A 22,374-nucleotide genomic window follows, 5' to 3' on the forward strand; every position below is an offset into this window, starting at 1 on the left:
TAATTTTATAAAGTAAAATACACTACAAAATTCTTCTCTATAATCTGTACATTTATTAATAAAGCGTCCATACAAGAAATGGTAACTCTATCTTGTAAGATTTAACAGCTTTGTTAATGAGGTCGACGCATTCATACATACATACGGATAGATGGCGGATATATTAATCTTTGTGCAGCTTGATACATAAATCTTAGCGAAACTAAGATGCATTTCTAAATTATTTTCCTTGCGTTAAGTGTATAGAGAAAGGTTTTGAATTAAAAAGTTTAGTTCTAAATAAGTCGGAAGGTAAAGCAGTCCAACCAGCCAGAGGAACTACATATAAATGGGCTTAAAGCAACTGGTTAACTGATATGCTTGCAAAGGTGGCTAGAATGCAAAAAGTAAGACGTAACAGCGGAGAAAAGAAAACAAAGTTTTTCCTACAACTTTTGAGCAGTACAAAAGGCTTGTTGTCTTAAGTAAATACTTATATTTAACTTTACAAGCGTAGATACGAATTACTTAATATTTACTTAACTTATTGATAATGGAAGGAAAATCAAAGAATTTCTGTTCAGCATTGCTGACTGGCTGACTGGCTAACTGGCTAACTGGCTGACTGGCTAACTGGCTAACTGGCTGACTCTAACTGGCTGACTCTAACTGGCTGACTTGCTCACACGTTTAGAATTAATAAACGCTATCATCTCATTCATTTACGTCCCCAAATTTTGCATTTATCGCCCTTTTAGTGAGACCTAATAGACATTTTAATTATATATTTGTCAAGTGCAAATTGTCTGCAGATACTATAAAAAAATAACAAGTTTCGATATTCGTATCGATCAACTGTATATACACAGTAAATCTGAAGTTTCTTGGTCCAAAACTGTTCAAATTAGGGGTGAAAAAACAAAATTAATTTTTCGATTATTGTCGATAAAAAGTTATCGGATGAGCTATCGAAAAAATATGATATCAATTACAAAATCTTTGTGTCTATTAACTCTATATACAACGCAAATTTGAAGTCTCCAGGTTTAAAAGTGTTCAAACTAGGCAGAAAAAACAATGTCGATTTTTCGATTATTCTCGATAAAAAAGTTATCGGACGAGTTATCGAAAAAATAAAGCAAACTTGTTCTGCCTATGGTATACACGAGTATGCATGCCAAATTTCAGCTCTCTAGCTCTTATAACTTCTGAGATCGACGCACTCATACGGACGGACGGACGGACGGATAGGGCTATATTGACTCAGGTCGTCGTCCTGATCAAGAATATATTTACTTTATAGGGTCTGCGATGATTCCTTCTGCCTGTTACATACTTTTCACAGACTATTTTACCTTGATTTCTCATTTTCGATAGGTTCAGGGTATACAAAATTTTGGGCAATGGTGGAAAGTGCATTAGAAAAATGCATATGCATATGATGATATTTTGCACTCGCTTATCAGCTGTCATGTGTAGTGAGTCTGACAACATTTTTGCAGCACTTGGCAAAAATTTTCTCACAGAATGGAAATGAAAAGGATTTGCCACTAATGTTGCTAGCCTAGCACAAATTTTGCAACTTTCATGCACGTCACACGAGGAGACCTAAAGGATCCATAAGAAATATTTTCTTATTTTACATTTGAGAAATGCTTATAGAATCTGAAGTAAATCTGTAACTTAAGGTTAATGCCTTACATATATGTATACAAAATTTGGAATTTTCGTAGATCTTAAATTTATTGAAAATAGGAAATCAGAATGCCAGTTATTAATTTATATTTTACACTTCTTATGAAGTTTAGTTAAAAAAAAGTAACATAAAATATTGCTTTAATATTTGGTATCTGTTTCAAGATTCACGTATTCATGTATGTTATAATAATGTCAAATTTAGTTTAATTAAGAAATATATATTAGATTAATATATATTGATAAATTCTGTCATTCCTTTTGTAATTCTGTTTTAATTTTACATTTTGTTATAATATTTATTAAAAATTATGTTATAATATTGTTATAATATGTACAAAAACATTCAATTCTGGATTAGCGATTTCATATCTCAGCAAATAATTCAAATCTCAGAAAATTTGCTCCAAAGTTAGGTTCACTTTCAAATACAAACGATATTTTCATGATGCAACATTATTACATATACATAAAATACGTAGGAAATCCAAGTTGTTAAATATAAAGTTCTGGTCAATGGAGAAATTTTCGGAAAATGTGCGTGCGCTCATGCATTCAAATGCGGTCATTCTTTTCTATTCAAAGCATTAAAAATGAGGTTGAATTGTCAGCTGCTGCTGGCAGCATCAGTTGACTAGAGCTTTTTCTCACTTGTTGATTTTCTATTTATGACTAAACTCAGTTGAAATTGATTAAGTGCTAGGTTAAAGCCAGATAACAGAGTCGAGTTGACACAAAATTGGTTCAAGCATTGATAAATGACGTATTAAATGTTGTACGATCTTCTTAGTGGCATCTAAACCAACGGATTGAAGATTACAGATGTTATGCAGCATTTAACGCCATTCAATATTAGTTGGGTCATTTATCAATCGCATGACAATGCATTTAAAATCAATACGGATTGAATTCGCAAATGTCGCTCCGGCTATCATTTATATTCCCAGACACGTTTCAGCAAAGAACATGCCACAAAACAAATCGCTGACCGCGCAATCAGCAAAAATCCAGATTGGTTCAGTGGTTGGGAAACACTTTTATTTAAATACCCTAGCGGAAGTTGGAAAAGGGTATGATATTTTTGTTAAGCAACAGGATCAAGGTCGATACAAAAGCTAAAGACTTGTTGAGCGACTTTGAATGCGAAGTTATGATAGAAAACACACTATAATATTTTATCTCCTTTTTGCTTTTAATCTCTTCTTGGCATAAGAGTAAATAATTTACCAATTTAATAGAAGTAGAGCTATTTATTATATAATTTAATAGATATTTGAAAATATACTTCTAATATACTTTTCCCCATCCATCAGTGATGCCAGAATTCTAGAGTGCTGAGGGTATTTTTTAGGCAATCCCGGCCAAACTATACTTGGTTTTTATTTTAGAAATCAGTGCAAACAAACGGCAAACAAAATGACTAAAATGTCTGCCGACTGCGCTAGAATGCAGGAAAAACTCATTTGAAATTATAAACACGGGCGTTGTGCGGCGTTTTATGTGTCCCAGACAGGTCGACAGCGAAACGGACAGATGGGGAGCAGGCAGACTGGGTGACAGGCAGACAGGCAGAACGACATTCAGACAGTATCTAAAGTACACAAAGGCATCATAAAAAGCTAGCAGCTGAAACATAGCGAACTCTTTGATACCCTCTTATGGACACAACACGATAAGAGTCAGATCACACAAGCTTTAATGCTTAAATGAGTTTATATACATATTTCTATATATTTTGCTAAATTCAATTGTGTATCATCAATAATAGAAACATCTGGTTAGTAGAAAAATGATAGACAACATTTGCTGTTTGAGTAAGGTAAGCTCCCATTAATCGGGGATATTTGGGTCAATTATTGTTATGAATATATATATATATATATATATATATATATATATATATATATATATATATATATATATATATATATATATATATATATATATATATATATATATATATATATATATATATATATATATATGTAGGTACTGTTTGTAGTATTTGTTGCTTTGACTTACTCATCATAGTACAAATTAAACTAAATAACCACTTTCACAGCTAACTGTGCAGTCTTGCTTACCCTTTTCGTCCGATTGTGCATGAGGTATAAAAGTGTTTTTGCAATAGATTTTAGCATTCGTGCTATTGCTTCCTTTTTTTTATGTCCGCCCCCTCCGTCACTTCCGCCCCCTCCGTCACCTCCGCCCCCTCCGCCAAAGTAAGTGTTGCATAGTTAGAGGCGTCTAGATTTGTGAAACACTGCAATTTATGCGTTATTCTTCCCATTTTCCTTGTTCGCTCACTCACCCTCGCTTCCACTGTCTCTTTGTTCTTTTCGCAACCTCGCCATAAAGTTTGACCAGTTTTAATGCAGTTATGAAGTAGGTAACTAAGTACGGTATTACTATGTGCGACGTTTGGGCCAACAAAAATGCAGCTGGCGTAAACTTTTGCACTTTTTATAGATTCGTTAGTTTTTAGTTGGGAGCTATACTTACTTGCTTGACCTGTTTAAAAACCTTTTATGGCTCTAACCTAAACCTGAATCCACTGGAAATATATGGAGTGATGAAAATATATCTAACAGGCAGAAAAAAAGTTGTACAGTTTAATATTCGTAGATTAAGTACATGTGTACAAAAAGTATAGTAGTATTAAATACGTACGTTTCTATTCATAGATACACAATATTTGAATTTGATTAAAAATTGAAAACAGGTTTCAGAGTATCTGCTGATCGGGTACACTCGAAAAGACTTTTTCAACTCCTTTTTTTTTATTCTCTCAGTTGGGCCATTTAAAATATGAATTGTGTTCGTTTGTATATATATTGGAGTAGCCATTGTTGAATATAAATCATAGGCAGTGCAGCTGAATATGGATCAATAGTTGTGTTCAGGTGGAGAGGTCGTGTAAGCCGGGGGATTACAGATTTAATTTATGCGAAACATGAAGAGCACTGTTCGAGTTGAGTTTGGGTATTGTGTTCAATCAATTTAATGGCGCTATAAATGCACAATTTATTGATATCAGTCTGGCTTCAAAGGGTTAGATGAGTGGCAGCTTTATATTACGTAAGAAATGTAGAAAGTAAAGTTAGCTACGTTGGTATATTTACTTGCTAATTGTACAATATTTACTGCACACAAAACGAATATAAACACGATTGTGGGTATGCAATGCAAGGTGTTAAAGAAATATTTCATTGTGGAGCCATCATGGGAAGAATAAGGGCAGCTTTTTGCATAAATTGCGTAGGGCGTTTGCTCACTATTACTAAGAGGTATTGGTCTCGCTAGGCCATCTGGTAGTCAACAACTCCCTTGGGTTTAAATTTGCTTAAAATTTAAATTTCTGCAACCAGTTGACAGCCACGTTTCATGCTGCCTTTAGCCAGGACTACGAATTCTCCAAAGTGGGCGATAATAAGCCGTTAAATTGCCTAATTGCCGATGATGATTAGCGCGCTGAAGATGAGGCAAAAGGCTCGTAATACAGTAATGGGCACTTAGCGCCATATTTCGCAAGCCTCTGCACTCTGAACTTCTTCTTCAAGCCCATTTCCAGTTAAAGCCGAGTTATGTGAGTTTGAGTCAGCCCCTAGAGTTGGGCAAGTGAATTTCCGTACTTGAAACTCGGATGCCGGGAACGCAATAACCGAACAACAACAAAAACACAAGACCAAGGAAAATTGCATCAAATCTCATAAAAAGCTCGCTTGAGTGCATTTTGAATCGGACAGCTGGAATAGCTGGCACCGAAAGGGCTTTAAGGATTTTGGAGGATGTTTGAGGCTCGTCGTTTAGCTACACTTGCCTATGAACTAAAAAGCGAGTATATAGGACTTGAGTATTACAACAAAGTTTGCCTGTTAGCAGAATATAAAAAAACTTTTTTTTTTTTTTTTTATTAATTCTTGAATAAAACATTTTAAATGGAATTTCTATATTTCAAAGGAATTGAAACCTTTTCTTTAATATGTATATATATATTTTCAAACTGATTTTAATTTATTACCGCTACCAGTTAGTAAAATGGAAATAGTTGTTTTAGGTAGGTAAGATAATTCAATCAATTTATTTTTAAAAATAAATTAAATAAATCCTATATCAGGTGGTTGAACTTTATTCCTTTCTAAACCACAAATATGTGCACTGAAAGGATTGATTGAATACTAATATATATATTATTTATAAATGCCGAGATAGGTTTTCAGCTTCCCGTAGCTTTTAGTGAGTTGGCTATGTTATGGAATGTCTTTCACAAGAAGCATAGAGCAAAGCCTGAAGTTAATTTATAATGGCATGGGTATTTTGTATTCGTTCAGCTCCATTGACTTTTACGTTCTCGCTTTTTACTATTTTCTTCTTTTTTTTTTTTGCAACTGGCAGGCAGCCAAATTGCGCTGTTTGGCGTGGGTGGTTGCCAGGCCGAGAGATTGGGAAGGGGCGTGACAGCTTACAGCTTGCAGCTGGTCCAAAATGCAGAGGTCTTCATTGCTTTCAAATGCTGCTGTAGAAAACACGCTGTATAAATTGCAACAGCACAGCACGAGCATCAGCAGGGACACGGGCACGGGCACGAGTAAGTCCCATATAGACCCCATAGACCAGCCCCACTAACAAATTGGCGCTGTGGCTGGCCGAAGCAATTAAATTTCATTTTATAAACTGGCCGGCAAATCGTTGAAGCTGCACACAGCGTGAGCAATTAGCATTCGGACAGAGCTCTGGAGCCAACAAAAACATGATAGAAAAGCGTCAAATGTACGAGCATCGACACCAAAGAGGCGGACCGAGGGCGGAGTCAGAGGCGTAGCAGACTGTGTGGTGCCCGAGCTGGGGCCACATTATTTTGGCATGTCCTACTGCTCTCTTTGTGTGGGCTGCATTTGCATGCAGCACGGGCCTGGCCAAGAGGGAACCGTACAGATTAGGGTCGGGCCTAAGCGGGCAGGATGTGACATTGAATTGCCAGCCAAGTCGGTCAACAATCGAAAACTCTCTTGTTTGCAAATACAATTTGGCTTGTTATGTGCAAATTGTGCACCATAAGCACTTGGCACAGGTAAAACTCGATAAAGGCAAAATAATACTCGTTGATTGCCATGAATTTACATAATTTGAATGCTTGAATTGCCTCAACAAGTTGAATCCGAATACTTCTTACTGTTCTTGCTGTTAACAAATGTTAAAGTGCCTATAAAACAGCCGTAAAATAGTAATTGAAAAAAAAATACTGCTTAAGTTGAGTTCTTAATCTATTCCCACTAAGAGCCTGAAGCCTTATCTTATTTGCTAAGGAAAAACAAATAGTTTTTATGCGTGTGGAAAGTCGAATATTGTTTTACATATTATTGTACTGCATTGACTATATTCTCTTGATAATCTGTAGCTGAAGATGTATGGTAAATCTATGTTAATTGATGGCATAGATATACCAGTCAAATAAAATTCCAAATTTATGAATAAATTTGAACTAGGTTTCTTTTGAGGGCCAAACTTTATATGCACGTGTTCCATGGTCGATTATATTCTACAGTTTTCGAAGTAAATTTGTAAAGTATGTTAAATATCAAAATTGAATGAATGTTAAAATATATTTATAATAGATATTACTGAAAGAGTATAGTGGATTTCATTTGACGCCAATGTGACTCCATGAGCACATAGTAATGCTATACGATGTCTTTATCACGAACACCGCCTTCAATAAATACGGACACACAGCAGAATGAAGATGTACCAAACCAATAGACCATTCGCACTTTGTGAACGGGTGCGATAATCTATGTATTATCTGTGTTGGCATTTCCAATTACAAACGCAGCTTACAAGTAGTTAGGATATTAGCTAACACGATGCACGCGCTATGGAGCATTCCGACAATGAAAAGCGAACAGCGTGCGGTTTGATGACGTTATCCAAATACTCGAAACTGTTCAAGTTTTACTTTGCAGTTCACGCTGCGAATCGAAACGCAATTGCAGAAACTTGGAGGAGCGTTTGCTTTGGTAGCTCAGCAGCAAGCAGCAAGCAGCAACAGCTTAGGCAGTGAACAAGAAAAGAGAAACGAATAAAACGCAATGCAATTTCCGGCACACAGATGTATTTACTGCATTGTTCCAGTGCTCCACTACTCTACTACTCTATTGCTCCATTGCTCCACTCCAATACTTACATTTGTCGGCTGCCAAACTTGGGTCGTGGCGTCTTTTGTCTTCCGCCGTTGCATGTAAAGCGAAAGTTTTTATCTGCGTGCTGCATTTCATTCATTCATTCCATTTAAATAAGCTGTCAGTTGTGCTGCTGCTGCTGCTGCCGCCATTGAACGAGCGGCAGCTAAAGCAAACACCTCGCAAGTGTATAAATATATGTACATGTGTATGTGTGTGTGTGTATGTATGTATGTATGTACAGTCATGTTTGTTTGTGTGCGCGCTCACTCAGCGCCCACACAAAACAAACCAGCATCAACAACTCTTAACCTCAATGAGCAGCCGCAACACGGCGTATGAGTAACGAGCGAGTAAAAAAAAAATTATATAGCATAGCTTCGGGGGCTACTCAAATATTTATACGTATGGCAGAGGGCTGCCTTTTGTACGTTGTTCGCCGCCTGCTCTAACATATTCCCGTCTCTCTTTCATGCAGATGCACTCAAATTTGCTGATATTTATTTGGCGCCGCAAACTTTCAGTACTGCTGCTGGCATCAGCTGTTGTTTTGCTTGGACTCTGGACGTGGGCCATACTGGATGATACCACCAAGACCCTGCCAGCCTTCGCACAACAGACTTCGCAACAGGCCGCTGATGAGGCCAACTATCAGCACGTTCATATCATCCAGAAGCTGATAGCCCAAGCGAATCGGGTTTTGCGTGCCGAGCGCCAAAAGGACAACGCGGAGCGTCCCTCTCCGGTGCAGCGTCTGCTTGGCAACGTTCGCTTCGTGCGTCCAACTCAGGCAAAAAAGGCGCCGCTGCCCGTCGCCGACAGCTATCTGTTCGAGCAGGAGCGCCTGAAGATTCTGGAGCAGCAGCAGCGGCAGCGCAACGCAGGCATGGACGAACTCAATGCCAACGCGGAGGACGATCGCATGATGAGCTCAGCAGAGCGTCAGACTCAATACGAGCACGAGCTGCAGCGCATGGGTGTGCCCGTGGTGGCTGGCATTGGCCCGGATGGGCCACGTGCTCCGGCCGAGCGACTGGTGCATCTGGATCTCAAAGGTGCCCCACCCAAGCTGAGCTTTCTGAAGCAACTCCTGCCCGTGCTGCGGGCCTTGGGCGCCACTGGGCTGCTCATTGAGTACGAGGACATGTTTCCCTACAGCGGCAATCTGCAGCCGCTGGCCGCGCGCAACGCATATAAAGAAGCTGAACTAAAGGTTGGTTTAATTTTTATTTGCTTTTATATATGCTAGAGGTATATGAAGCAAAATTTTATTTTCTATACACATACATATATCACTCAAATTCAAATTCAGTTAAACAATTAACACGTTACGCAGGTGAAATTCTGCCATCGTTGCTAAACGCTTAGTTTCGATTTACAGTTGTATTCCTATAGTTCTAATAGATCTCGATTGCCTTTTAAATCGATACCTACGATGTAAATATAAGAAGTGCTCTGGTAGGTTTTAATTAGAGATGACAACATTTTTTAGATTTATTTATATTTTATTTGGCTTCGATAAGTTTTCAGAACTTAAACTATTTATTATCGTTAACATTTGTACTTAACTTAAGTTACGCTGGCAACAAAAACTATATTATATTTATGTTTCTTATGTATTTCGTAGGACTTTCTGGAGTCCGCATGGGTAGAGTATGGACTTAGTATAATGCCGCTTGTGCAAACATTTGGACACATGGAGTATGCACTGAAGCTGGCCGAATTCGAGCAGTTACGTGAGCTGCCCGAGAGCCCGCAATCCATTTGCCCCAGCCAACCGCAGAGCATGGCGCTGCTGGAACACATGCTCACCCAGGTGATTGAGCTGCATATGCGACCCTCCGACAATGCCACGTCCTCGACTACTCAGCTGCCCATCAAGTTCACACATTTGCATATTGGATGCGATGAGGTGCAGCGCATGGGGGAGTGTTCACTCTGTCGCCAGCGACTGCGCAGTGAACTGTTCCTGTCCCACGTGATTAGCCTGGCTCACTTTGTGCGGCGTCGCTGGCCGCAGCTGAACGTCGTCATCTGGGATGATCAGCTGCGTGACATAAGTCTCAGCGAGCTGCAGAACTCTCAGATCGGCAGCTATGTGGAGCCCATGGTGTGGGTATATGCCAGCGATATATACCACTTTATACAGCCCCAGCTATGGAATACGTATGCCAAGGTGTTCCCCAGCGCATGGGCGGCATCCGCCTACAAAGGCGCCTTTGGGGAGAGTCTGCTGGTGCCGCCACTGCAGCAGCATCTGGAGAACAACATACGCTGGCTGGCGGTGATAGCTAAGGAGGGTGGGCGCTTTGCCAAAGGTCTGCGGGGGTTGGCACTCACCGGCTGGCAGCGCTACGACCATTTTGCCGTACTCTGTGAGCTGCTGCCTGTGGGCATGCCCAGTCTGATGACATCCCTGTCCACAGTCGCAAAGGGCTATTTCAGCATCAATCCCCGGGACAACGAGCTGTTGCGTGTGCTGCGTTGCGTCTTCCAGCCGGACAGCCGGCGCTCAGGACATCCCTGGCTGGAGCTGCACCCGAATGCCCATTATAGTCAATTGTTTGCTGTGTGCAGCTATCCAGGTCACCTGGTCTTCAAGTATGCGCTTCGCCTGTACGACAAACTGGCCGAGGTGCGCAACTACTTGCAGCAGACACGGGAGCACAGTGCCTGGCTCTCGGACTACAATGTGAGGCACAACTTTAGTTCACCGCTGCGGGTGCAGGAACTGACGGTACGCACGCCCCAGCTGGTGGAAGAGCTGCGCGCTATGGCACGCGAGGCTCAGCAGCTGCTGTGGGAAGTGTATGATGAGCACACGGTGGCAGAATTCGTGGAGCAGCACATTTATCCAAGCATCAATGCGCTGCATCAACAACTTGCTAGTGGGCAGACGCTGTTGCAGCGGCGTACCTGGCAGCAACGGCCGCTGCCATTGAGCCTAGAGCTGCAGCAGGACATGGGACTGGTAACCACAATGGATCAGCAGCAGGAGCATTGAACAGACGTGCTAACTGACTGTTTACTGCTGGGAGCACACGCACATATACACATAGATATATGTTAATATTTTGTAGTCAAGGCGTTCGAAACGCCCTAAGCCAATGGATAATAACGGTTAAATTTTTAATGTTAGCACTGCGGCATTTTTCAATACCAATTAACGTAGTAAACATAAAATGTTCATTGTTCATTCTGTCAAAATATCACTCTACGAGTTTAAGCGCAAATAATCGTACGTACTATTTTATTGTATAAAAGAAATAAAACATTTTTGCATATATGCTTTAAACCCATATTCGTATTAATATTTCGAAAATATAAATTTTTCGCGGCATATACATATAATGTTATCAAAGCTTAAAATACCGAGCTGCCAGCCTAACGCCGCACAAAGGATTGAACTTGTTTGGTATTTTTTAGTACCATATGTATTTTTTGTCGACAAAAAGGACGAGAAACTGCAATGGCGAAAAACATGTGTTCGCGCAAAATCGATGAATAAACGCCCGAAAGCAAATGTGAAGAGGCTTTTTTATACACGAAAGAGCTGTGTGGTGTAACTTAAGTTAACATTTATTGATTACTAAATTGCCGAAAAAAAGAAGAAACGTTATAGATTCCACAGCTTATTATCGCAGTGGCTGCATAACTGTACATACATATTTATATAAAAAACTAATTGGGTAGAAAATGGGCATTACAGAAACGCCGAAAACAGCAACAACAACAACGACAACGACGACAACCACAGAAGCGGCTAATGAAAGCAAAAAAGTTTTAACGTTAGCCACGTTCCAAGATATTTTTAAGCACGTGGAACCGGAAGTGCGCATTGAAGCATTTGAGGTATGTGTAAATGTGTATATGAGTTCTTTTTTGTGCATTATGTTTTACTTGGTTAGCTAGCGCAAGGCTCGGACCGCGGCGACAATTATACGGCAGCCCTGTACCGCATCTGCCTGAGTGGGCAACGCCTACACCTAGATGGCAGCACGCACAAATGGCAGCAGAACGTTATATGCAAAGTGTTGCCAGAGAGCGTGGTCCAGCGGGAAGCCTATAAGAGCGATAAGCTTTTTCGGTTAGTATGAAGGAATAATATTCACAGTTATGATACATAATACATATGTATATATTTCGCCTTTTGTGAACACCTTCTTGCAGCAATGAGGTAGAGTTTTACACCAGAATAATGCCGGAGCTGTTAAAATTCCAGGCTAGCAGAACGGGTTTAGAGTCTCAGTTATTCAATTCAATACCAAAGTGTTATACAGCAAGGCAAGACCTGCTCATTATGGGTAAGTTCAGTTTAACCATAGTTAAATTTCTGTAATTTTCATTTTTGGTTTTGGTTATTAGAGGATCTGCGTGTTCGCGGCTTTGAGATGTCTGATCGACATAAGGGTCTGAGTACGGAGGAAACGCAATCGGTACTGCTGCAGGTCGCTCAGCTCCATGCCCTTAGTTTGGCCTACAAGTTCGAGCATCCGCTAGAGTTTAGAAAAATGTGCAGCCTGATTAGCGAAGGCATCTTCTGCACAGCCAACGCGAACTGGTATAAAAATTATTACGAACGCCTTACGAAGAATGCCATTAAAATGGTTTCCGATGTCCTGCCTGCGGATTCCAAGTATATGCAAGCAATGCACAACTTTGCAAAGAGCTCTTCGTTCTTTTCCCAGATGGTGGAGTTGGCCAGTGCTGAGTCGCCCTTGTCGGCCATTTGTCATGGCGACTGTTGGGTCAATAATTTTTTGTATAGATACGATCCCGCGGATCGACAGCGTGTGCTGGAGGTGGCGCTGATTGACTTTCAACTGGTGCGCTACAGCTCCATTGCACTGGATATTGCTAATCTGATGTACTGTTGCACTACGAAGAAAATGCGAGACGCCCAGAAGGACACATTGCTCAAGGGATATACGGAGGAGCTGTACAAATGGTTGGAGCTGCTCTGCACCGTATTGCCCGACCACTGCAATACCCTGCAAAAGCTTCAGGAACTGTAAGATTACTTTGTTAAACTGTAAATCAGTTCAATAAATTGTTTTCTTACAGATTTGCTCAGGAATTAAAAACCTATGGACGATTTGCTCTTGGCCTTGCCATGGATATAATACCCATTAGCACATGCTCATCGGAGGATGCCCCCGACATGTATTTGAATCGCAATGATGACCCCGACGAGGATGTGGGTGCGCCTGCTTTAAATTTTCCACCTAACGACTTGTGCCGACAAAAGATGTCTGAAATTTTGATTGATATGGTCGACAGTGACATGCTCTAGAACATTGTCTAAATAGTAAAAGCATAACGAAAACTCGTTGATCTTGTGTAGTCCAAGAATACTGCAGTTTAATTTTTATTTGTTTTAGTACTTTCAATAGAAAGGTTTTTTTTATACCCTCATCTGAATTTCATAATTATTTACTTTCCGGTAAAAATTTATAGCAACCAACTGAAATGGCTGTTATTTAGATAACCGTTTAAACCGATTAGCTCATTTCTAATATGAGGACTGTTTGTATTATTTGTTAAGCTCAAGTAGTATTATTCTTTGGGACTATGTAGCCTACGATATAGTATAATGACTTGCGTTCATGACAGATATGCCAAAACTTAGGTTAGCTTAGAAATAATCTACTTCGCAACACTATGTATTATTTACTGTTACATTTTGTAAGCAGCCAACTTAACAAGGCTGCCAACTAGCTGAAATGTGAATAGTATGCGTTAAAATTAAACTAGGTAAAAATCAGGCCATTTGACGGTGCAAACACATTGTCCTTTATAATAATCGTGTGTTTACACAAAGCAATAAATGAAAAACAAAAGAGCGACAGTAACAACTAATGTTTCATATTATTTAATTAATAATATAAGTAATAATAATAGAGTATCTAATAGCTAATAATCCGCTTTGGAGGTCCAGGTTGTTTTGCTACCCAGCACTCCCTTATCGCAGTTCTCGCGCAGAAACCTCAAGCCCGCCTCAATGGAGCGCTCCAGCTCAGCTTGGGATTTCGCTCGCTTTGCTGCGGACGGTCCAGTGAAGCCTTCCACGAGACAGTCAGGCGGAGGAATGGCAGCGCCATGATTCTTAAGACTGGAGGTACTTGGTATTGGCTCTTCAGCATCAAAATCATCACTAGATTTAGTATAGTTGCGCCGCTGGAAATGTTTTTCGCGCTGGGTGGAATGATAGCTGCTAAACTCCTGCTCGTCGCCGTTCCACGTGGATAACGTTGGTGGCACGCTGCTGAAGTTCAGGCGCTTTGGAGCTACCTCCAATTCCGGCTTTGGCGCAAATTCTGGAGCACGCACCGCACGCTGTTGCTCATTCCATTCCTCCTGCGACATGGGCAATCGTTCGGGCTTGTATTGCCATTCTACCGGTGCTGTAGACTGTTCATTGTCGTCTGTATTTTTGGCAATGCCGCTCTTGCTCTTGTCCTTGTCCCAGTCACGAACATGGGCTCTGCGCAGCTTCTCACGTTCAGCTTCATCGGCGGCCTTTTGCTTGGCCAGTGCAGCTTCCTCCTCAGTTTGCTCGCGTTCAAGTTCTCGCGCCTCGATCTCGGCCTTAGATGCCTTGAGCTGCAGCTCCTTCTCGTATTCCTCCTTGCTGATCTCCGGCAGACCGTTGCGTGCTCTGATGCGATTCTTCGCAGCCAACACGCGTGCCGCAATGATTCGATCTCGTTCTGCACGCAAATCGTCGCGTCGCTTCTGCTCTGCCTGAGTTTCTTGGCGGGCTTTTTCCAACTCCCGCTGTTGCTGCATTCGCTCATCCTCGTCCGTGGAAAACGCATAGTAGCCCACGCCGTGTGTGCGCGCTTCATCAAAGAACACATCTTGGTAATGTACAATGGGTTTGTCGATATTTTCCTGCTCTTTGCGCTCCCAGTTGGCGCGCTGCTCATCGTGCTTTGTCATCGTAGACAGCGCCTCGCTGTAGACACTCTCTGTAGGCTTTGGGCCAAAGCTGGGCTCATCATCGTCTGCCTCAGGGTCGCTGTCGTGGGTGCCCTTCGTGTTGATCAACCAATTAGCTTTCGTTTGATCCAACCGCTCGGGCATGCTGTCCGCCAATTGCTTGTCCCGTCGCAGGGCTTCTTTTAGGTCTTTGCGCAAGCACGTACGGGTCCTTCCTAAGCAATCCGTGTACTCCACTTCGTCATCATCGTTTCCAGCTTCCGAATTTCCTTCATCCTCGTTTTCGCTGCTGCTTCTACTTATTCTTCCATGTGGCGGTGAGCTTGGGTGTTGTTGTCTTTCATCTCGGTGCTGCTCCTGGCGTTTACGATTGAACATGACCAGACAATTATCATCAGAGTTTAGGCTGCCGCCACTGCGTGTCATCTGGTCGTAATATTTGCTCTTGGCCTCCAGTACACGGCGAGATTTGTCCAACTGTCCAAAGTCCTCCGATTCATACACTTTAACGTCATCGTTACGGCTAATCTCCACATATTTTCCATCCTTATTGCTGCTTCTGGATGACTTCTCACTTTTGCTGTGAATCTTGCTTGGCCGGAATTTATTGGCCGCCGCGCATGATTCTTTGGCCATTTTGACTTCATGCTGCTTGCGCTGTAGTTCTGCTTTTAAACTAAGCAGTGATGATAAATTAACGGAGATCGCTTTGTTTGGGTCGTTCATTTTAAAACATAAATCGTAAATGAAAGGAGAGAGCAAAATCAGAGTCAGCTGTTCCAAGTGCGAGTGTACGGCTACTCGATAATCGAAAATCGATAAGTGTGAATGCGTAGGCAAGTACTCGATAGCTGCGCCTGTGGAATCATCGCTAAAAGATATTTAGCACGCACAACATATTTACAAACCAAATTGAAATGTCTGGCGGAGGTGAAGAATTTCAGGTTGTCACCCGTAAGAAATGGATGGCACGTAAATGCCTTAGTCGACGCAATCGCCACAAGTCTGAAAGCGATTACTTAAATGATTGCCCCGATGTGAATGTGGATATCTTTCAAGCGTAATTGCATTGATTTATCTGTTGGTTATATTCTTCTATGATTATTTATGATGACTTGCAGACGCATGGAGCGACTTTGTGGAGAAATGAGTCAGAGTGACTATTTCATCGCGACCATGGAAACGTTGCAACAGCAATTGGAAGCGCTCAAAAGGCCATTAGAACGAATTGTTTGCCTCGGCTTGGGACCCTTTACTCGAACCTACCAGGCGCTGCATCAAGCGGCGTTTATAATAAGCACACAGCAATTTCATAAAATTAAAGAAACACTCTACTATGATCCTGTATTCCGGGAAACTGAAAAGGAGCTAATCAAACGTTTAAATGGCACCATCATCAAGGAGGATAGGGCGGGCAGGCATGTAGCCCAAGTGCCAACTCTATATTATCTGCCACATTGTCCGTACGCCTTAATGCACAACCTGCTGTTGTGCAACTGGAGCAACGAAACCTTGCCAAATGTCTTCTTAATCTCGAACAGTTTTGAAATGTTAACGCTCAACAGAACTCTAGCTAGAAGCAATCCCAACGATCATATCGCCCGCATAATAAACTATTGCACGGAGGCTTCTTTAGAGGATGATTACGAGCAGCAGAATGTATTCAATGATCTATCATTACACTGTTTTCCCAGCGAGAAACTACCAGGAACAGATAATACAATATTCTGGACACGTTGCGCGCCTTTAAAGGTGAATGAAGATGAGCTGCGAACTGACCAAAATATTGAAGACGAATTTTCCGCGTTAAGCATAAGATCATAGATGACTTCTTTGTTAAACCTTATAGAGTATGTATATTTAAATGTATAATAGGAGAGCTTAGCTTTGCGAAACATGTTTAACTATAAATATGTAATACAGATTTGTACTTTATACAGATTGTACTTTTTAGGAACAGCCGAGAACTATCGTAATTATATAAAAATTATAGTTTTGTATTGTTTTGTTTTATTTGTAAGCTTTTGAAGCCTGGCTCTAAATAGGATTTAAAAGTATATATATAAATTACTATGCATTATATATGTATACATAAAGTCTATTGATAATGCGAATTAAAGGCATTATGGATTTGCAAAATGAAAATATAATTTGATTAAACCTCAGACTTGTTCAAATGCTTATAGATTAATACCTAAATATGCATTTATATGCATATCGAATGATTCGTTTATTGTGAGTGCTTGTAAATAAACATTTTTTCGACAACTACATACTTAAAAGAGATGTATCTGTAGATAACTGGGCTAAATCCAAGTATTGGCTTATCAATAAACACCAAATGAAATAAATACAGTTCAAGTATTCTTTAAAGGCACATGAATTTTTCCAGCTCATTGTCCAGTGTCTTTTGCAACTTGGCTGCATCCTTTTTGCGTTGGCGGGATTTTTTGCGGTTAGTTTTCTTTTTTTTTGGCTCATTCATGCGTACGCGTTGGATTAGCGGGCGCGGTTCCTCGAGCTTTCTGTTAGGAAATTTGCGAGGCCTTCCCCTCTTGGGATTCACTTTGGCGGGAAAGGCACAGGGCAGAAGCTGAAGCTGCTCGTGGAGTCGACTGCAGAGCAGCGGCGTAATGGGCAAATAGGTGCTGCTCTGTGTGAGGAAGTCGATGTTGTTGGGTGAGGAGGTGCCCATCAGCAGTTCATGTAGCTTGAAGCTCATGGACGTGTCGTCCGCAGTGGGCTGACAGAGCAAAAACATATCTTTGTACTTGCTGGTATAGCGTAGAAGGTATTCCCCGGGCGATATGCTAGACAGCATCTTGAGGAACTCTGCTAGCTGACTAAGCAGCTGCGCCACGTTTATGTTATAGCATTCGTGGAGCTGCTGTGCCAATGTACTCAGCGTTACCTTCTGCTCCAACAGCGGCTGCATGTCTTGCAAAGAAATGCGTGAGCAATGACCCACGTTGCTTTGGAGCAGTTGAAGCTGCAGCCAGATGCTGAGCATCTCGTACTTCGTCATAATTTCGCAGCCACACTCGGGCTTACTCTCCAGCTTGATGAGGTGGCAGCCAAGGAGTTGTTTGGCCGCAGCATCGCGTACAGCTGCAACTGAGAGGCTGCTATAGATCGACAAACTCTTCGTTGACTCTGCAGCTCGTAGCCTCCAGCTGACTAGCGCGCAGTTGGTTTTCATCTCAGTCACAACTGGAGCTTCCTCATCGATTGGCAGGAGCTTATACTCCGTTATAGCTTTATCCTCACGATGGTGCAAAGTCTCTGAGTTCTGTGAGACTGTATGCTTTTTTCTTTGGTACTCATCATTGGGCAGCTGTAGCCACTGAGCTGCTCCATAGGCTGTATAGGCAGTCGTCAAGAGGCGGCTACTCGTGTGCCAGCCGCAGCTGCGCGCCGGCATAGGCTCCTCGAATTGAATGCATTTGTGTCCACTGTCTGGCATCTCACGAATGCTCACTAGTACCTCTGTGGGCAAATCAGAATATGCGCCGGGTATCAACAGCAACAGCAACGATTCCAAGGGCAGCACATACACATCGTTGCATGCTTGTTGCAGCTGCAGCTCCAGATCGGCTGCAACCAAATGGGAAGCGGGCTCATCAGCTGATCCTGCATATGCATAGCGCTCCAATCGGACGCGTAGGTTGCTCAGCTCCTGCTCTGGTATCCGCACCTCTGGCCACAGTCTGACCTGGCCCCGGAGACAGATCAGGTGGATGTCCTCCATGCTGGCCACCTGTGCATGGAGAGCCTTGCATTGTGACAGCTGTGGCAGACCCGAATGAGTTGAGTAGCTACGATTGGGTAGTCTACGGAGCACATGTTGCATTCTCCTCATGAACCATTTGCCATAGAGCACAACCAGCGGTTTCATCGGCGCGTAGATTCGTTCTTTCTGCGCATTGGCATAGTCAAAGATGTGCTTTTGTACCAATTGCTGCTCGCTTAACCGCTTGCCATTCGTGACACGCCATACGATAAAGTCATCCTCGCTCTCTGCCAAGTTTTGCTGCCAGGCAAGGAGCAAGCGTAAACAGGCGGCCTGCTGTGGGGCAGTTAACGAAGAAAATCGCTCCTGCGGATTGGGAAACTCATATGGCAACCGATTCGTTGTGTGATCATAGGTGACGAAACTTATCAATTGCTGAGTGCGTGGATCTTTTGCTGTAAATCTGGAGATATATGATGTAAAAACCTGCGATTGCGAGACTTGCTCGTCCTTCAACAACTCGGAATCGACATCGTTTAGGAAAGTAAAAAGTGAGTCGTCGGAGTGCTCAATGGACTTGTTAAATACCCTGTATGAAGGCTGGTTCAGAAATGTATTTGCATTTCCTTTATATACTTTTGTTTCCATTTGTGCATTAAGGGTTAACTTGTTGTTTACTGTTTATAAATAATTTAGGTTGGAGTTCAACTAATTCGTTTTGTAGTGATTCCGACTCGTGTTCTTTGGTGTTCTGTTAACTAAAATTTCTTGAACAATTTTAACAGTGAGCATTACTGCTGTTACTGATCAAAATACCGTTAATTTAAATAAACTGTTCATCACTAATATTTAAAGTAATATTAAAAGTAATAGCACAGAGTATATAAAAAATATTGATATTTTTTTGCTTTGCTTTGTTTTAATTAGTTTTTTTTATTGTCATATATTATATACACAAAAATATCATTCTTTCACATCTAAAATCATCAGCCTTAGCATGTTGACATGTTATCTCAATCAATGCCAGTCAAGCACCGACTCTTTTGGCATTCCATTATATGTATGTGGGAACTAAACTTAAAATTCGTTTCCATATTTGAACAACTTCGATAATCGAATTATTATATATTATCACTGGTCAGTGTTATAGCTCTCATTTCCTTTAAATTACCCGGCCATATTACAATTAAACACTAAAATTGAGGGTTTTATTAGAAACGCTTATATCACTTTCCTACCTATTTCAAACGAATCATTATTGTTAATTTAAAAGTAAATGTGTTTTAATATGCAACATTAAATTTGCTGTCGCTCGATAAGCTTTTTGAAAGCTATTTAAGCTCAAAGTTTCTAAAATTGTGCATAAACATGAATTGCAATTGGATATTATTTTATTTCATGCTTTTGCTTTCAATTTTTAAAATTGACAGTACTTCAAATAAGTTAAATAGCTGCGATACGACCAAGCATACAAAACTCGTAAGTCTTATTTAGCATACAAATATATAGTGTAATACTAATAGTTTTTTGTTTTTAGTTAGGCAGCTGTTGTAATGTACCCAGAAACGATCAATACAGCAAAGCTTGTCGCCAATCGCTGCTGAGTAAGGCCAATCGTACCACAAATAATGCCGATACGCGAAATTTAAAGTCGGATAAAGTTGCCTTGCATGCAGTAAGCCAAAACTCGCAAAACGCGTTTATTATTTATATAGATATGAATTCGCGTTTTTTAACGCCTTTAATTTCATAATTAGGTATTTTTATTAATATGCTTCATTTATCCAGTGTATGGCAGAGTGCGTTTTTAAAAAGAACGGCTTTCTTTACTCCAATGGCACTGTTAACCTCTCTGTTATGCAAAGGAGCCTCGAACAGCGCTACAAAAAGGATGCTGCTTTAGCGAAACTTGTTGCCAAGAGCTTGAATAGCTGCGCAGATTACGGTAAATTTGCATTTTAAGTATGTAGCGAAATAATTTAATTAAACACACAAAAAACAGCTAAGACCCGCACAAAGCAATTCGAATGGCTGCACGCAAAGGACAATTGTGATTATTATCCAGCTACTTTGTTGGCATGCATAATGGAGCAAGTGTACCAAAATTGTCCAGCTTCTTTGTGGAAAAATACGGAGGACTGTGCGGCTATGAAGAAGTTCCTGATTGCCTGCGATGACGTAAAAAAGACCAGAAAGTAAATTGTTTATTTTACGTAGATCAGCAATTTAAATTAGTAGATCCCTCAATATATTCGGAAATCATTAAAAAGAATATAAAATAACATAACAGGATCATAGATGCTTCAAAGCGACTTAAATTTATTTTATTTTATATATTAATTAGTATTTGTCAGATGTAAGTCTTTGAAGATTTATTAGTTCTGCTCGTCACACACGTCGAACTTCATGGTGGCCAAGTCGGCCAGGCCGCACTCAATCAGATCCCCGGATTTGAAGGGCTCCGAGCCATGAGGCGTTCCCGTCAATATCAAATCATTGGGCTCCAAGGTCATATACTTGGATACATAGGAAATTATGTCGGGCACTTTGAATACCAAATCTGCAGTGCAGCCTTTCTGCTTCAATTCGCCATTGACCTTCAGCCAGAGGGGCAACGCATGCGGATCGCCTACAGCATCCAAGGGTATAAAACGGGAAACTGGAGTCGCTGTGTCGAATCCTTTGCCAAGTGTCCAAGAACCACCCGTGGCTCGTGCTGCCGTTAAATTACATTGGGCAGTAAGATCCAGGGCCAGACAATAGCCACCCACATAGTCCATAGCCTTCTCCTTGGATACATTCTTACATCGAGTTCCAATCACAACGCCTAGCTCCACCTCATAGGCCACTTTGGTAAAAACTTTAGGCAGCTAGTAGTAAAACAAATTCGATTCGATTAAATAATAAAGGGTAAAGATCAGCGTGCTCACGATAATGGGACGACCTTCTTTCAGATAAGATGTTGTGGGCTTTATGAAAACGATCGGCACTGTTGGCACCGGAACATTTCTCGCCTTGACCGCACACCTGCATAGGGAAGTAAAAATTATTTACTGATAGACTCAAGATCCACGTCGTTTACATATAATTCAAAGCAACGCCTATGATCTTTTTGCCCTCGGACACGAAATTGGCCACATCCTGACCGCGTTGGCAGGCCATTAAACAGCGAGAGAGAAGAACCACTAAGCAGTTATAAAATCAAAAAATATAACAAATTCATAAGAATTTTGTAAAACAAAGTTGATAGACATAACTGTCTATTTAAAAAAGGCTTACAATTTGGAAGCAAAGTGTGAAGAATCAAACGACCGCTACGGTTGAGCGAATGTAAATGTATGGAATGATCTTAATTAATAACACTCACTTACTTGCGTCAACGCTATATTTATTAAGCGTCAAGGTTATCTGGAGACGTGCCCCTCTGCCTAAATATAAATAGTTTATCAATATAAATTAAATAACATAAAACTCAAATGTTCAACAGTGAACTAGATCGCATGCAGTGTGACCGTCGGTCGATCAGTAAATGCGCAACGTTGAGTTGCGTGACGCAAAATTGAGCAACATACGGTAAAAAGTAGGGTAGTATTTCACTGTTATCGAAAAGTACCAACTGTATCATTGCACTGTTGAATGAACATTTAATAAAATTAGGGAATTTGATTTTTATTTATAGTATGTCTATCATATTTTATTAAGATAAATATATTTAATTAAATCAAACGTTTTACTATTAAAATTACGCTGTAATAACAAGTGAAATGAACGAGTATATGATATCGATAGGATGAACTAGACAAACAGTCGGAGCCAATGAACTAGAGCTTGTTTGCTCATTTAGTTCGG

At 40.9% G+C, this 22,374-nt stretch overlaps 7 protein-coding genes across 11 annotated transcripts in view; 4 read left to right on the top strand and 3 right to left on the bottom strand.

Annotated features, from left to right (window-relative positions):
- The window catches only part of LOC6572120 (hexosaminidase D), a 29,602-nt gene extending 18,454 nt beyond the window's left edge, over positions 1–11,148 (top strand). For both annotated transcript variants that reach the window (XM_015166225.3, XM_001998236.4), the window contains exons 2-3: positions 8,332–9,066; positions 9,481–11,148. In XM_015166225.3, the coding sequence (XP_015021711.1) occupies positions 8,332–9,066; positions 9,481–10,857 (2,112 nt within the window). In that variant the 3' untranslated portion in view covers positions 10,858–11,148. The remainder of the gene's footprint in view (positions 1–8,331; positions 9,067–9,480) is intronic.
- Positions 11,149–11,304: 156 nt separating this feature from the next.
- On the top strand, positions 11,305–13,202 carry LOC6572119. The gene is made up of 5 exons (XM_001998235.4): positions 11,305–11,705; positions 11,762–11,940; positions 12,024–12,157; positions 12,219–12,864; positions 12,918–13,202. Exons 1-5 carry the CDS (start codon positions 11,550–11,552, stop codon positions 13,144–13,146), a joined length of 1,344 nt encoding a protein of 447 aa, XP_001998271.1. The 5' UTR covers positions 11,305–11,549; the 3' UTR covers positions 13,147–13,202.
- A 507-nt stretch (positions 13,203–13,709) lies between these two features.
- Positions 13,710–15,579, bottom strand: LOC6572118 (coiled-coil domain-containing protein 174). Its single transcript, XM_001998234.4, has one exon. It carries the CDS (start codon positions 15,519–15,521, stop codon positions 13,767–13,769), a length of 1,755 nt encoding a protein of 584 aa, XP_001998270.1. The 5' UTR covers positions 15,522–15,579; the 3' UTR covers positions 13,710–13,766.
- Positions 15,580–15,642: 63 nt separating this feature from the next.
- Positions 15,643–16,795, top strand: LOC6572117 (SRR1-like protein). Its single transcript, XM_001998233.4, has 2 exons — positions 15,643–15,855; positions 15,917–16,795. The coding sequence occupies exons 1-2, from the start codon at positions 15,713–15,715 to the stop codon at positions 16,617–16,619; spliced, it is 846 nt and encodes a 281-aa protein (XP_001998269.1). The 5' UTR covers positions 15,643–15,712; the 3' UTR covers positions 16,620–16,795.
- A 180-nt stretch (positions 16,796–16,975) lies between these two features.
- On the bottom strand, positions 16,976–19,345 carry LOC6572116 (little elongation complex subunit 2). Its single transcript, XM_001998232.4, has one exon. It carries the CDS (start codon positions 19,171–19,173, stop codon positions 17,164–17,166), a length of 2,010 nt encoding a protein of 669 aa, XP_001998268.1. The 5' UTR covers positions 19,174–19,345; the 3' UTR covers positions 16,976–17,163.
- A 112-nt stretch (positions 19,346–19,457) lies between these two features.
- On the top strand, positions 19,458–20,804 carry LOC6572115. The gene is made up of 4 exons (XM_001998231.4): positions 19,458–20,004; positions 20,063–20,200; positions 20,314–20,470; positions 20,528–20,804. Exons 1-4 carry the CDS (start codon positions 19,894–19,896, stop codon positions 20,722–20,724), a joined length of 603 nt encoding a protein of 200 aa, XP_001998267.2. The 5' UTR covers positions 19,458–19,893; the 3' UTR covers positions 20,725–20,804.
- An 18-nt stretch (positions 20,805–20,822) lies between these two features.
- LOC6572114 (acylpyruvase FAHD1, mitochondrial) lies at positions 20,823–22,024 on the bottom strand. Of its 4 annotated transcripts, none has more exons than XM_015166224.3 (4): positions 21,897–22,024; positions 21,608–21,710; positions 21,456–21,552; positions 20,823–21,395 (listed from the first exon to the last, which is right to left on the bottom strand). In XM_015166224.3, coding segments are annotated over exons 1-4 (696 nt in total). In that variant the 5' UTR covers positions 21,898–22,024; the 3' UTR covers positions 20,823–20,900. The 4 variants fall into 4 exon arrangements, with proteins under 4 accessions (XP_015021710.1, XP_015021709.1, XP_001998266.1 ...); XM_015166223.3 differs by having other exon boundaries at positions 21,893–22,024; XM_001998230.4 differs by lacking the exon at positions 21,897–22,024 and adding an exon at positions 21,805–21,888.
- Positions 22,025–22,374: the final 350 nt, after the last annotated feature.

This window comes from Drosophila mojavensis, unplaced genomic scaffold (genome assembly GCF_018153725.1).
Source record: "Drosophila mojavensis isolate 15081-1352.22 unplaced genomic scaffold, ASM1815372v1 contig_19, whole genome shotgun sequence".
In the NCBI taxonomy this organism is placed as follows: Eukaryota; Metazoa; Arthropoda; class Insecta; order Diptera; family Drosophilidae; genus Drosophila; species Drosophila mojavensis.